Below are 11,607 nucleotides of genomic sequence, written 5' to 3'. Positions count from 1 at the left end.
TATTATGGTCAGATTTATGATATGATCCACAACGTTTCACCTCTCCTGTGACAAAACAAAATACAAGACACTCACCTGTGGAAAAAAAAAAATTCAAGGCACTAAATTTCAATCCTGTTGTATTTCACACAGTCATCATTCACTTCCACTGCCTCTGTTTTTGATATGTACAATTTCATTTTGAAGTGATTTCCTCTTCAATCGGAGAAAACTTGTCCTACAATGAAGTGCTACATTGATAAGGTTCGATCACGCTAAAACTACACAAACCCATCAACGAGGCCTCTTTAGAAGAGTGGGACCCAGTATGTCTTCTGCCTTTTCCACAGATATCAGTATATTTCATGTGCTGTAATGTCTGCAGTTTTCTCAGCGATGCATTAATGTTTGTCATTCAAATCAATATATGTCCAACATGAACTGTAAACAGTGTGTGTGAGGCAGATAGCAGAGCTAGCTGTCTTTGGTAAACTCCGGCGCCTCCAGCACCATGCTGACCTCCAGGCTGCCCGGCATCTCCAGGGCCAGAGCAGGGTGGCACGGCTGGGCGAAGCGCTGGCGGAAAGTGCCTAACAACTGACCGCTTTGGGCATTGTAGAAAGACAGACGACCGAGCTGGTAATCCAGGAGAGTACCCACTCGCTCAGGCATCTCAATCACAAACACACTGGACTGAATGTCACTGTGGAGCAACTGATACCTGCAGCTGGACAGACAGGGACAGCAGAGAAAGGAAGGGTTAGACCAAAACAGTGATGGGAAGCAGAGTCAATTAGGGAGAAATGCTTTATGCGTACCCTGATGGTGTAGGGATACACTGCAAACACCACGACAGGCTGTTTTCCCCCAGTGGGACGTTTCTATTGGCAGCGCTGTACGCCACTCCAAGCCTGTAAGCTGTGCTTCGTGACACGACGACCTCCCAGTAGTAACGTCCTTGTGCCAGCAACAACTCACCCAGGATGGATGGGCACCTTGAAAACACACACACACATTCTGGTTCGCACATAGTCATTAAAAGAGGGTCCAAAGAGTGTTTGGAGCTGACTGAAACTCACTGTTTGTCTGTAGATGGTGTGTTTTCAGGTGCATCCTGACAGTAGTGCAGCGTGGTCTGGTCCACTGACAGCTCCAGAGCAGGGTGGGCTGAGGCTTTCAGCAGGCGGAACCTCGTCCCTGAAAGCAGTAACGGGTCAGAGAAAAGAAAATGAAAGCGTATTTGTGGAACGTCGCACACTAACAGAAGCACAAAGAGCGTTCACGTGTGTTTTGTTACCTTTGGTGGAAATGAGTGCGGCCTCGCTCTGCTCGCTGGCTCCAGCCTCATTCACAGCTTTGATGTAAAACAGATAATTCTCATTGGGCTGCAGGAGAACCTTCTGCTCACAGCTTTTGATACCTGAGATGGACCTAGGAGTATGTAACACACACCCACATACATGCACACACATAAACCTTGGTACATCAAAATGTGTCAGTGTATAAAATGCTTTACTGTAAAGTGTAACTATGTCTGAATCTTTATGTCAGACACATGTGCAGTTTATCATTAGCTTGTTTTAAACCAAATTGACTGACTTCCCCAGTGTGGTCAGGTTGCCTATCAACACCCACCTGAGCCCCTCTCCCTCCAGTTCATACTGGCGGCAGTACTCCAAGGTGTAACTCTGTTCAGGAGTCTGTTTAGCTGAGCTCCACCGCAGCGTGGCCGAATCCCACATGACTGTACAGCGCTCGGTATCAATCACTGGTACTGATGGAGCTGCCAGAAAGAGAACAAGCTGTCAATAAATAAAACTAATTCTTTCTGGGCCCCCACAAATGTAGATACTGTAACAGAATTTACCACTTAAGACCGATTATTTAAACCTTATTATCATCTAAACTTCCTAGAAACAATGCTGGTAAAAATGAAAATGATGCTTTCTAGTTTTATCAGACAAAGTCGCTGTGTTGTTGTAACTTCAGCTCCAGTGTCTGGACTGACCAGTTCTGAAGGTGAGTCTCTCGCTGGGCAGAGAGCAGCCGTTGTAGTTGACAGCCATCACCCACACCTTGTAGGTCTTGTCGGGCTCCAGCTCCTCCAGGACACAATAACTCTCCTTCACTGTCACGCGGTACTCCTCTGACACAGCTGTGGACAACGGCAGCCACGACACATGCACTGTGTTTGTATGCTGATTATTTTAGATTAGTAAAATTAACAATTAATTACATTTTCAATTAGATTTATCTATTAACTTTCATTTCTATCTAAACAGTACATCATTTGACCTGAAGTAGAAGGTGATGAAAAAAATTCACCCACTGTTTTTCAGTTTGAACACCACCCTGAAAGTATTTACCTCCTTGTGGATCCTCCATGCAGTAGACCTGGAAGCAGTCTATGATATCTCCAGGGTTGACTTTCCAGTAAACTGTGACACTGGTGCTGGTGGCTGAGCCTGGCTCCTGAGGCTGCAGCGTAGGCCTCTGAGGCACTGAGGCACAGACCGGGAGACATACATGATTCATAACTGCCACACACATGCACATGATACAAGACTTCTTGAAGCTGACAGGTGTATCTGCAAAGACTTGTTTTTATCAGACCTACCTGGGATTCCCTTGCGCTGTGCCAGGTGAGAGCTGGAAGTGTTGCCCTTGGCATAGTCCTCGAACACCAGCAGTCCCTTGGGACCCAGCTCCAGGGACATGGCTGAGTCCAGAGCTGCCTTGAGCCTGACCACACAACCACAGCAATTAGTCTTTGGCTACAGGCACATTTCTTTTCTATATACTGAGCTCGAAATGGAAAATTTACCCCTACAATTGAATATTCATCTTATTGGCATACTGCATACGTTACAGCTCTGCAAGTCAAACAGCAAACTGTAGCGGTTACTACTATCCGGTCTAATGTTAGTATAAACTGGTTAGAAAACCACATTCGGTCACACTCCATTCACTGAAAGCCCATTACCTTGCATGAATGTCTTCAGGTGACTAGTGGGAGAACAGATTGAAGGGGGACTTATCAGAAATTCGATATAAACCCTGAATATTGGCTGAATATGATCCCACTGATCAGTTAACCTCAGGACTCACCCGTGCGTCAGTCTCAGCCTCTCTGGCCGTGGTCTCCAGCGTGGCCTTGGCAGAGTCGATGCTCTCCTGGAAGGAGACAATCTGGTCATACAGCTGCTCCAGCTTGGCCTTCTTCTCCTCTTCCATGCTGACAGACATGCTGTTGTACTGCTCCATCACCAGAGCCATCATCTCCTCATTCTGTGCCTGCATCGCCGCCTCGGTCTCCACACACTGGTCCTGGTCAAGAGGAGAGGGACAGAAAACAGAGATATTATCTTCACAAATATTCCTAAGTTTAATGAGATGATGGGCTGTATCATATCACTGAATGACAGTGGTATGTACATATCAAAGAGCGGTATAGTCCCATTTGGTTTCATCTTGTTTTACCTCTACTGAGTTGTAGGCCAGTTCAAGCTCAGACACCAGGTCCTCGATGTTCTCTGACCTCCCCTGAAGCTCTGAGATCCAGTCACTCAGCTTCTCCTGATGAGCAAGACACTTGTAGGTTAAATGTCACTTTCATATCTCATATCCTCTGACACCACCATACAGCTGGGATTAAAAGTTATGTTCACAGTTTTTCAGGTCTATTTCCACACTGCCCATGAAGATATCCCTTCCTGACGTGTCTCCAGTGGAAGAGATGGGGAACAAAAATCTACAGTCTACACTGTAAAAAATGTTTTTGTTTCTTCAGACAATGTTTCTTTGCTGAGCCATGTTAGAAGGATCATAAAAACAAAGAGGAAACTCTGTATTGAAAGCAGTGATTTGGGTAACTCAGACTGCTGAAGCCTCATATTTTGCCCATCACTTCCATTAAAATGAGACAGAATCAGCCAGGTCGGCATAGAGAGGAGGAACATTTACAGTGAAGAATAACTGAAAGCTACAAACAGGCATGTGAGCACTGGAAAAATATGAAGCTTTCCTTTGATCAAAAGATGATCATTGCAACTTTGTGGATCTGACTGATGATAAAACTGCACCAAACTCAGCCTTCACACCAGCAGAGCTTTGAATCAACATAAAATAGTGGCTGTGGAGCTTTCTGGGGGTTGACACTGTGGGGCATGTTGCACCTCCACCCACTCCCTAACCAGTGATGTCACAGCATGTGTATTTGACAGGTAATATGGTGTGACATCACTGATTAGGGTGCAATGTATCTGATTCAATCGATAGATGTATGTGTTTCTGCATTGTCGTGGTTAACTGAGCCTGACCTTTTACCTTTAACACCAAGTGTGTGAGGAGGTTCAGACTCTAGCTGGAAAGTTTCGAAGCCCTTGAGAGACCTTGTCTCAGTTTCTTGATATGCTGGGTGGAGACTGGATACTGTTTAGACTAGCTGGCTAACACGCCTCTATTCATGACCTTGTTTTCTTGGGTGGACTGTTGGAAAGATTCTTTGTCAAGCAAGCGCCATGTCATCACTGTTGTCAGGGGTCTGTTTCCTGGTACCAGTTATTGTAAATACATATGTTCATCTTAAGAGAGACTAATGAGAGTGTTTATTATTCACCAAAACAGAGACTGACCTAAATGTGCAATTTTATTAATCAAATGCAGCAGTTTTCTGCAGTGTTGCAATCATGGCGGTTTTTTTAAGACTGGGGTGAGATTACAGCGAACTGCGCCTTCCCTTCACCTTCTGCTTCTTTACTGGAACAAAGAACAGACATTTCTACTGCACATTCATCATTCATTCATGTCAGTGAATCTCCTAACTCTCTTTCTCTGAACTGAGTTTTTCACCTGCTCTAAAGTTTCAATTAATCATTTGCTGGGTATTAAAGATTTCCCACCAGTGGCAATATCTAAAATATGAATTTTACTGAGGCAGATCTGTGGGGTCCCAGTTAACGGGCGACCAATGCTCCTTTGTGTTGTTATTATTTAGACTGATAAGACAGGTTAATCTTCAGGTTAAAATGTTGCCTTGTGCAGCTTTAAGGTCAATCATCAGGGAGGATATTCCAGGAAGAGGAACGGTGGCAATCCCCTGACACCACCCCAACACTGACAGCTCACATTTAACTAGGTCAAGCTGTGGTCCCTTATTGCTCCCTGCTCCACTAAGAGTCAGAAAACAGGTGTGTGTGTGTGTGTGTGTGTGTGTGTGTGTGTGTGTGTGTGTGTGTGTGTGTGTGTGTGTGTGAGCACACTTGCACATATCCATGCATGAAGAAGTTCGGGGTGCATTGCACACTTAGCTCACTGAACTGGACTGGATACAGTTTTGCCGAGTTGTTTTGCTCAACTTGTCGGGATCGATTTTACCCTCCGTGGAGTATCTGAATACGCCGCACTTCTTGGTGCTGAAGTCAGACCTGCGTTAAAGCTTTGATCTTTGTCTTATTTACAGTCCAGCTGTCAATGTTTCATAGAAATACAACTCACACATACACAAGACCTGGTTCAAATATCATCTGGAAATGACATTTGATCACTCTCAGTTTGTTCCAGCTTTCCTTTGATTTAGATGCCAGATACTTCACTATAGTTGTTTAGCAAAAGCATGGTGAAATATGTCACTTCATGTTGATGAATATCTCCTCACAGATCACAGGAAAACAGCTGAAAACTGAGTATTATTTCTTCTCCTGAATGAAGTGTCTTGAGCTACAGTGAGGAACCATGAACTTTAGAAACTGGACAAACGGCTTTTGGAAAACTGCATGTAAAAGAAAACAAAATGGTTTTTTTTAGGTTGCTAGAAGGTGCTATAACATTGATAGACAATAAACAAAGCTGATGGCTGGCCGTGATGGCCCTCGAGGACAGCGAGGGAGAACAGTGTGCATGAACAGATCTCATATCAGTCTCGACTTGATGATGTCACACTGGACCTTTCCACCGATCAAAGTGGAGCATTACATCACAACAGTTCAATGTGCTGGAGCGCAGCCTGCCAGCAGCCTGAGAGCATGCAACCTGCCAGCATGAATGGAAAAGTTACAGCCGACAGATTTAGGATCGCTTAATTATATGATGACCCAAACTAATGCCGGTAAAGTGTGTGATGATCGTGACCGTGTGTTGTAATAATGCTGGTAAAGTGTATGATGATGAGCTGCTATTTGAGCACAGCACGCCATCAGACATGAGAACTGCTGCATTGCTTCAGCAGCAGCCTGCGAAAGGGATCGCTGTGAAGTCTCTGAGGCCACAGACAGAACGAAAAGAAAAGACGTGTTGTCTGATCTGAGAAAGGAATGATTCAACATTTTGGGAAATATGCTCATTTGCTCCAAGAAAGACAGAAAATAGGGTTATTTCCAAAAAGGTTGAACAAGTCCTTTAAATCTAACATTTTGCCACACCTTACAATACATGTGCATTTACTAATGCTGTGCAGTTAACTAACAGTATAATGCAATACAGGTCAACAGCACCGCTAACTGCAGTCTCCAAAAGGACAATACCGCTGAATCAACACCTCTCTGACACATTTTCAATAAAAATGAACTGTATAACCTTCATGAAGATAGGATTTATGGCAGGACAGTTGCATTAGGCTTTGCTAATTTTAGCAGTGGATCCCTAATAAACTGGCAACTGCGTGCATATTCCTTTTGTTTGCCAAAAAGCCACTCACACACAGAATATAATATTATAAACAGAAATCTGTCGACACCAACCACAGACGAGAAGATGATAATTCATTGTATTTAACCAAGAACTTACAGCAGGGGTTTCTGGGACCAGAAACAGAAGCGCTGAGTAATAGTCCTTACTTCTTCATCATCATTGTAAACTCTAAAACAAATGTTTATGTACAGAATAAATGTTCATAGTCACATGGTACACTACCTTAATTTCCTCGTAGGCTTTGTCCACAGCCGTCACCTCATGGCTGTGATGCTCTCCAGACACGCAGTCGTCCTCTGACAGCAGACATCCACAGGTGAGACAGAACCAGTCCATCCCCTGCAGCTCGGCAGCCAGCCGGGCCAGACTCTCCTCTTCTTCATCAATGATTTCATAGTCAGCCTCAATGAGCTCTTCTTCTGGGGACAGATCAAAGACTTTCTCCTCCTCCTTCTCCATCACCATCTCCATCTCCATCTCCATCCTCTCTTCTCTCTCCTGACCACACTCAGGTTTTGGTTCCTCTGCACATCTCTGTGTTTCAGGTTCTGGCATCTCTTTTGCATCCTGTTTGGAGATCACTTCATATTCAAGCTCCTCAGCAGTCACCTCTGGAACCTCTGTGCCTGCCTCATCTTGCTCCATCTTTTGCCCTACATCCTCTCTGTGCAGATCAATCTCTGGACCTGAATCCTCTTTAACAATATTTGTTTCTGAGGCGGTCTCCGCCTCGTGCAGCTCTGCTTTCTTTTCCACATCTGCTCCTTCTGACTGCATATCCTCTCTGTGTAACCCGGATAAATCCTCCCGGGGAGTAAAGCTCCTCAAAGGGGGAAAGATACCTTTGTATTCTTCAAAGTCACGCTCCACCTTCTGCTCAACTTTGTTAGCCTCCTCCAGAGGTGCTGGACTTGGGTACAAATGGTCTAACTCATTTCTAGGTAGTCCTTCTTCCTTTAGAGCAACTTTTGGTTCTACTTCCAGCTGAAGCTCTGTCACTGTCTCCTCACTTGGCGGCTGAAGTGTCTCTGAGCACAGTGTGATGGGTTCAGGTTCTATGAGACCTTCACATGTGCTGTCAGGTTCAGAAACAGCTACTGTAGTCTTCCGACTGATCTCTATGTCCATCTCTACAGCCTGTCCTTTGGGAACAAGAAGGATTAAATCATCCCCCTCATTCACCACCTCCTGAACATCAGGCCTAGTGTCCTCTGTGGGTGTTTCATCTTTGGTTTTGGGTATGAGCTTTGTTTTGTCTGATCCTCTGGATTCCTCTTGCTGATGCTGCTTGAACTGAAGAGTTTCATGCCACTTCTTGTCTGAACCTGTCTTGACTCCATCTGGCCTCTCAGGTTCTGTTCCGTCACTTGAAATCTCAGTTTTAACCTCTGACCCCTGATCAGCTTCAGTAAGAAGACCAGGCACCTGCATCTCAAATGCAGTTTCTTCTGTGAAAGCTTCACAGTCGTCCTCTCCTTCAGGAGCTGCTGTTTTACCATCTGTCGTCTCAACACTCGGTACCTCCTGAAGATCAATCTGAACTTGAGTTTGGATCTCTTTCTCACGCACTGCTTTTTCAATTACCTCCACGACTGCGTGTACTGCAGCATCACAGTCAGTGATAACCTCAACAGGTGCAACATTTTCAGGAACAACTTCTGTTGCTTTTTTTTCCTCAGACAGTAATGGATCAGCTGAAGTCTCAATTTCAGTTTCAAGTTCTTTCACTTCCACTGAGGCCTCTGCTGTGGACTCAGTTATTACTTTCTCATCAGCAGCCACCTCCTTAGTGTCAGTAGCTGCCTCCTCAGACAAACGCTTCTCAGTGGTTTCTGTTGGTGTTTCAGATTTAGTGATAATGTGAGGCACCTCTCTGCTTACAGGTGCTATCATAGCTGTCTCCTCTGAAACATTACTGCTAGCTGTTCCTGCTGGCACGTCCCTCTGATGCTCCTTGCTCTCCTCTGTTTTCTCTATTTTACTCTCCAGCTGTTGAATTCTCGGATGTGATTCAGCAGTGCTGCTCTCAGGAGCCTCACTTTGGTCTCTCTTTATCTCGAGTCTCACCTTCTGATCCTCCATCTGATCTGCTCTCAGTTTAGACGTCTGAATTGGTTCTTCTGAGCTTTCTCTGACTGTCTGCTCCTCCTCCTTCCTCTGTTTTTCTGTTTCTGTAACTATTTCCCTTTTCCCTTCAAATGTTGCTGATGTTAAATCTTCACTCCTATCCGCAACACTGACCTCCTGCATCTTTGGATCCTCTGTCTTTGTCTTGTCCTCGTCCTCCTCTTTGACCACTCTTGTTAGACATCCTGTCATCTCAAACTTATTCTGCGACCACATCGTCCTCCCCTCACTTCTATCCTCCAGTGACTCCCCTTGAACATCCACTGTGGGAGTTTCATCCTTCAGAGTGAACTTCTCCAGGTACCCGTCTGCCTCGTCTGAATCTGACAGACGTCTTTTATAAGACTTCTCAGAAGCCACGCTCTCTGCCTCAGAGTGCTCCTCGTCACTCTTCCTCCTCTCGCCTACAGCATCCTCGTAAAGGTCTGAGTACATGAAAGACATGGCGGTGGGCTCCTCGAGCAGGATGGGGTCGATGATCTTAGGGGGTCCAGGGGAGATAAAGATGGGCGTGAGGGTGGTTTCTTCACTCCCAAACAACACTGAACCATTCTCCTTCACAGATCTCTGGCTCTCTCGTCTCGTTCTCATCCGCGCTCCACCCTCCACCTCATCATCATCTCTCCGCTGCAGTGCATCAGGAGGAGCTCCTTCACCATAGAAGACCTCGTCCAGGTGTTCCCCAACTATCTCCACATCCGTAACAAAGACAAAAGAGTCTTCTGATGCAGATGGGCTGTCTGTGGCTGTCTCCTTCGCAGGCTTTGGCTCCTCTCTTTGGGGCTTCGCTGCAGGTTGTTCTGCCACCTTGTGCAGCTCTGAAACTTGTTCCCCAGGAACCACCACATCAACCAAGGTAAACTTCTCGAAGTAGTCTATGTCGCTGGTGCTCTCTTTCTGAGTGGGTGTGTGTCTGAGCTCTGTGTCGGCTGATGGTTGAGGAGACTCTTGTTCTGAGGGCTGAAGAAAGATCATAATCAGCCCATAAACGTAAATACAGGACGATTTAGTGTTTACAACAGCATTTTACCAGACAAATTCAGATTTCAACTTCATTTGGATGGAATAAAAAGGCAAATTAAACCAAAGCTAGAGTTTGAAAGTGTTAGAAATGAAACATATCATTATCAACTCAACCAGATAAATCAGTAAATACCTCTTGGTGATCCAGTATTTCCCCCTCCTCTGTCTGTTTCTGTGTCCAGTCATGATGGTTTCGAGACCTGATCTTTGGAGTCTGGTCCAAGTAAGACAAATTGTCCTGCAGATCTGTGCTCTCCTCCTCATCCACAGTGGGAAGTTTGGAGGGAACCCTGATGTTGAGAATCTCATAACCCTCTGAAATCAGACTGAACAGCTGCTGATCTTTGTTTTTGATTTCCTCCATGCCCGGCTCTGTTTCAGTTTTCTCCTGTTTGATGTTAGGAAGAGAAACCTCTGCCATCTCCAGTCTCTCCACTCCCAGAGCTGAAGCTGATCTTGAACTACCAGGTCGGCTCAGTCTGTCCCCCAGCCTGCTGCTCCTTCCTCCAGACCTTGTCCTCCTGCGGACTATTTTCTCCTCATCGAAGACGATGGTGATCTTTCCGGCAGCTCCAGAGCCCTCCATGCTGTAGGCTTCAGAGATAGAACTGGTCTCAGAGGTCCAGGGCGTAGAGCAGCGGCTGGAGGCCGTCTCCCAAACGATACCACTGTCCTCACTCTGAACAGTTACCATGGAGAACGATGGATCCACCATCAGGCACTGGAGTTTGGGCTTCACAGAGTGGTCCTGCACAACCTCTCGCAGACTAGAGGAGAGAGGAATGGACTGGGTTAGAGGAAGGAGAGCAGGCTGTATGTGCAGTTCACGAGAAGAAGAAGAAGTGCATAACTGCAAGAGGAGATCCTTTTGGCACAGATTATGGTAACGCAAGCAGAGAACGAACCAATGAATCAAATCAAAACATATCTGAGCAAGATGTCCCAACACTGAAACCTCATTCACATTTTGCACCTGAGGTAAGTTCACAAATCTAAGCTGAAAACACGATAACACCCACCGATCTATTGTCAAGATAATAACTTGAGGAGTGTGGATCTCCAGCATTAGACCGGGTGTCTGGTGCCAGGCTGCCAAAGTGGGTGACGAGCTGAAAAAATAATGATGATATGGACTCCAAGCTGTCCCTCCAGCTATGAATACATCTGGGCTACTGCAGGGTGACAAGCGTCATTCATGTAATATTAGAGAAGAGGTGCCTGGCCTTCCCAGATACATTTAACATATCAGTGTCCTCTACTATTTAAGACATGGCAAGGATAACTAGAGCACCCAGTATGAAATGTGATAAATGAGATGTAAAATATGGGATGGTGAATAATATCAAATGTTAGAATAGAGCTGTCTGCAGTGCCACACTGACAATGTGAGCTGAAGAACCGACGGTCTTTTAATGTATTTAATAAAGGTGATAGAGTGCTGCTTTGTGCCACTGGGATACACTTGTCCAGACTGCGATAAGACTTGTGTTGTCTCTTTTCTCTCTGTAAAGCGAAATGTATTTGAGCCAGAAAGCCCAGAAACTAGTTCCTCACAGATTCTATTCAATAAATTTCATGGTAAAAATCTCTCAGCAGAGGAGACACCACTTTTCACAAATCTAAAGTGAGGCACAATTGAGGTTATTCAGCTTGTAAGATCCAGAGTGTAAAGCACCTGTTTTGTAGTTCCTCCACTTCATCTTCGTCGTCCTGGCTGATGGCCTCTGAAGCCTCACAATGAAACCCCTGCAGCTCTGTCATCTCCGAGTCCAGACTCCCACACTCCTCCAT

At 45.4% G+C, this 11,607-nt stretch overlaps 1 protein-coding gene across 1 annotated transcript; it reads right to left on the bottom strand.

Annotated features, from left to right (window-relative positions):
* Window positions 1–131: 131 nt before the first annotated feature.
* Window positions 132–11,607, bottom strand: cmya5 (cardiomyopathy associated 5). The gene is made up of 15 exons (XM_070963853.1): window positions 11,492–11,607; window positions 9,950–10,583; window positions 7,423–9,753; window positions 6,889–7,263; window positions 3,460–3,555; window positions 3,088–3,306; window positions 2,963–2,985; window positions 2,597–2,721; window positions 2,346–2,480; window positions 1,988–2,134; window positions 1,615–1,762; window positions 1,277–1,410; window positions 1,059–1,176; window positions 798–974; window positions 132–706 (listed from the first exon to the last, which is right to left on the bottom strand). Exons 1-15 carry the CDS (start codon window positions 11,605–11,607, stop codon window positions 454–456), a joined length of 5,031 nt encoding a protein of 1,676 aa, XP_070819954.1. The 3' UTR covers window positions 132–453.

The sequence above is a fragment of the Chaetodon trifascialis genome, chromosome 6, assembly GCF_039877785.1.
Source record: "Chaetodon trifascialis isolate fChaTrf1 chromosome 6, fChaTrf1.hap1, whole genome shotgun sequence".
Lineage (NCBI taxonomy): Eukaryota > Metazoa > Chordata > Actinopteri > Chaetodontiformes > Chaetodontidae > Chaetodon > Chaetodon trifascialis.
The sequence above is the reverse complement of the archived record's forward strand: the minus strand, read 5'-3'. Positions and strand labels throughout refer to the sequence as shown.

Bases quoted from the DNA above. Each gene is read 5' to 3' on its own strand.
- cmya5 (XM_070963853.1), bottom strand. From the start codon at position 11,607: ATGGAGGAGTGTGGGAGTCTGGACTCGGAGATGACAGAGCTGCAGGGG. The intron at 2,986-3,087 runs GTGAGTCCTGAG...TTCTCCCACTAG, and splicing joins AGGCTGAGACTGACGCACGG to TCACCTGAAGACATTCATGC. The intron at 707-797 runs GTACGCATAAAG...CTGTCTGTCCAG, and splicing joins TGTATCCCTACACCATCAGG to CTGCAGGTATCAGTTGCTCC.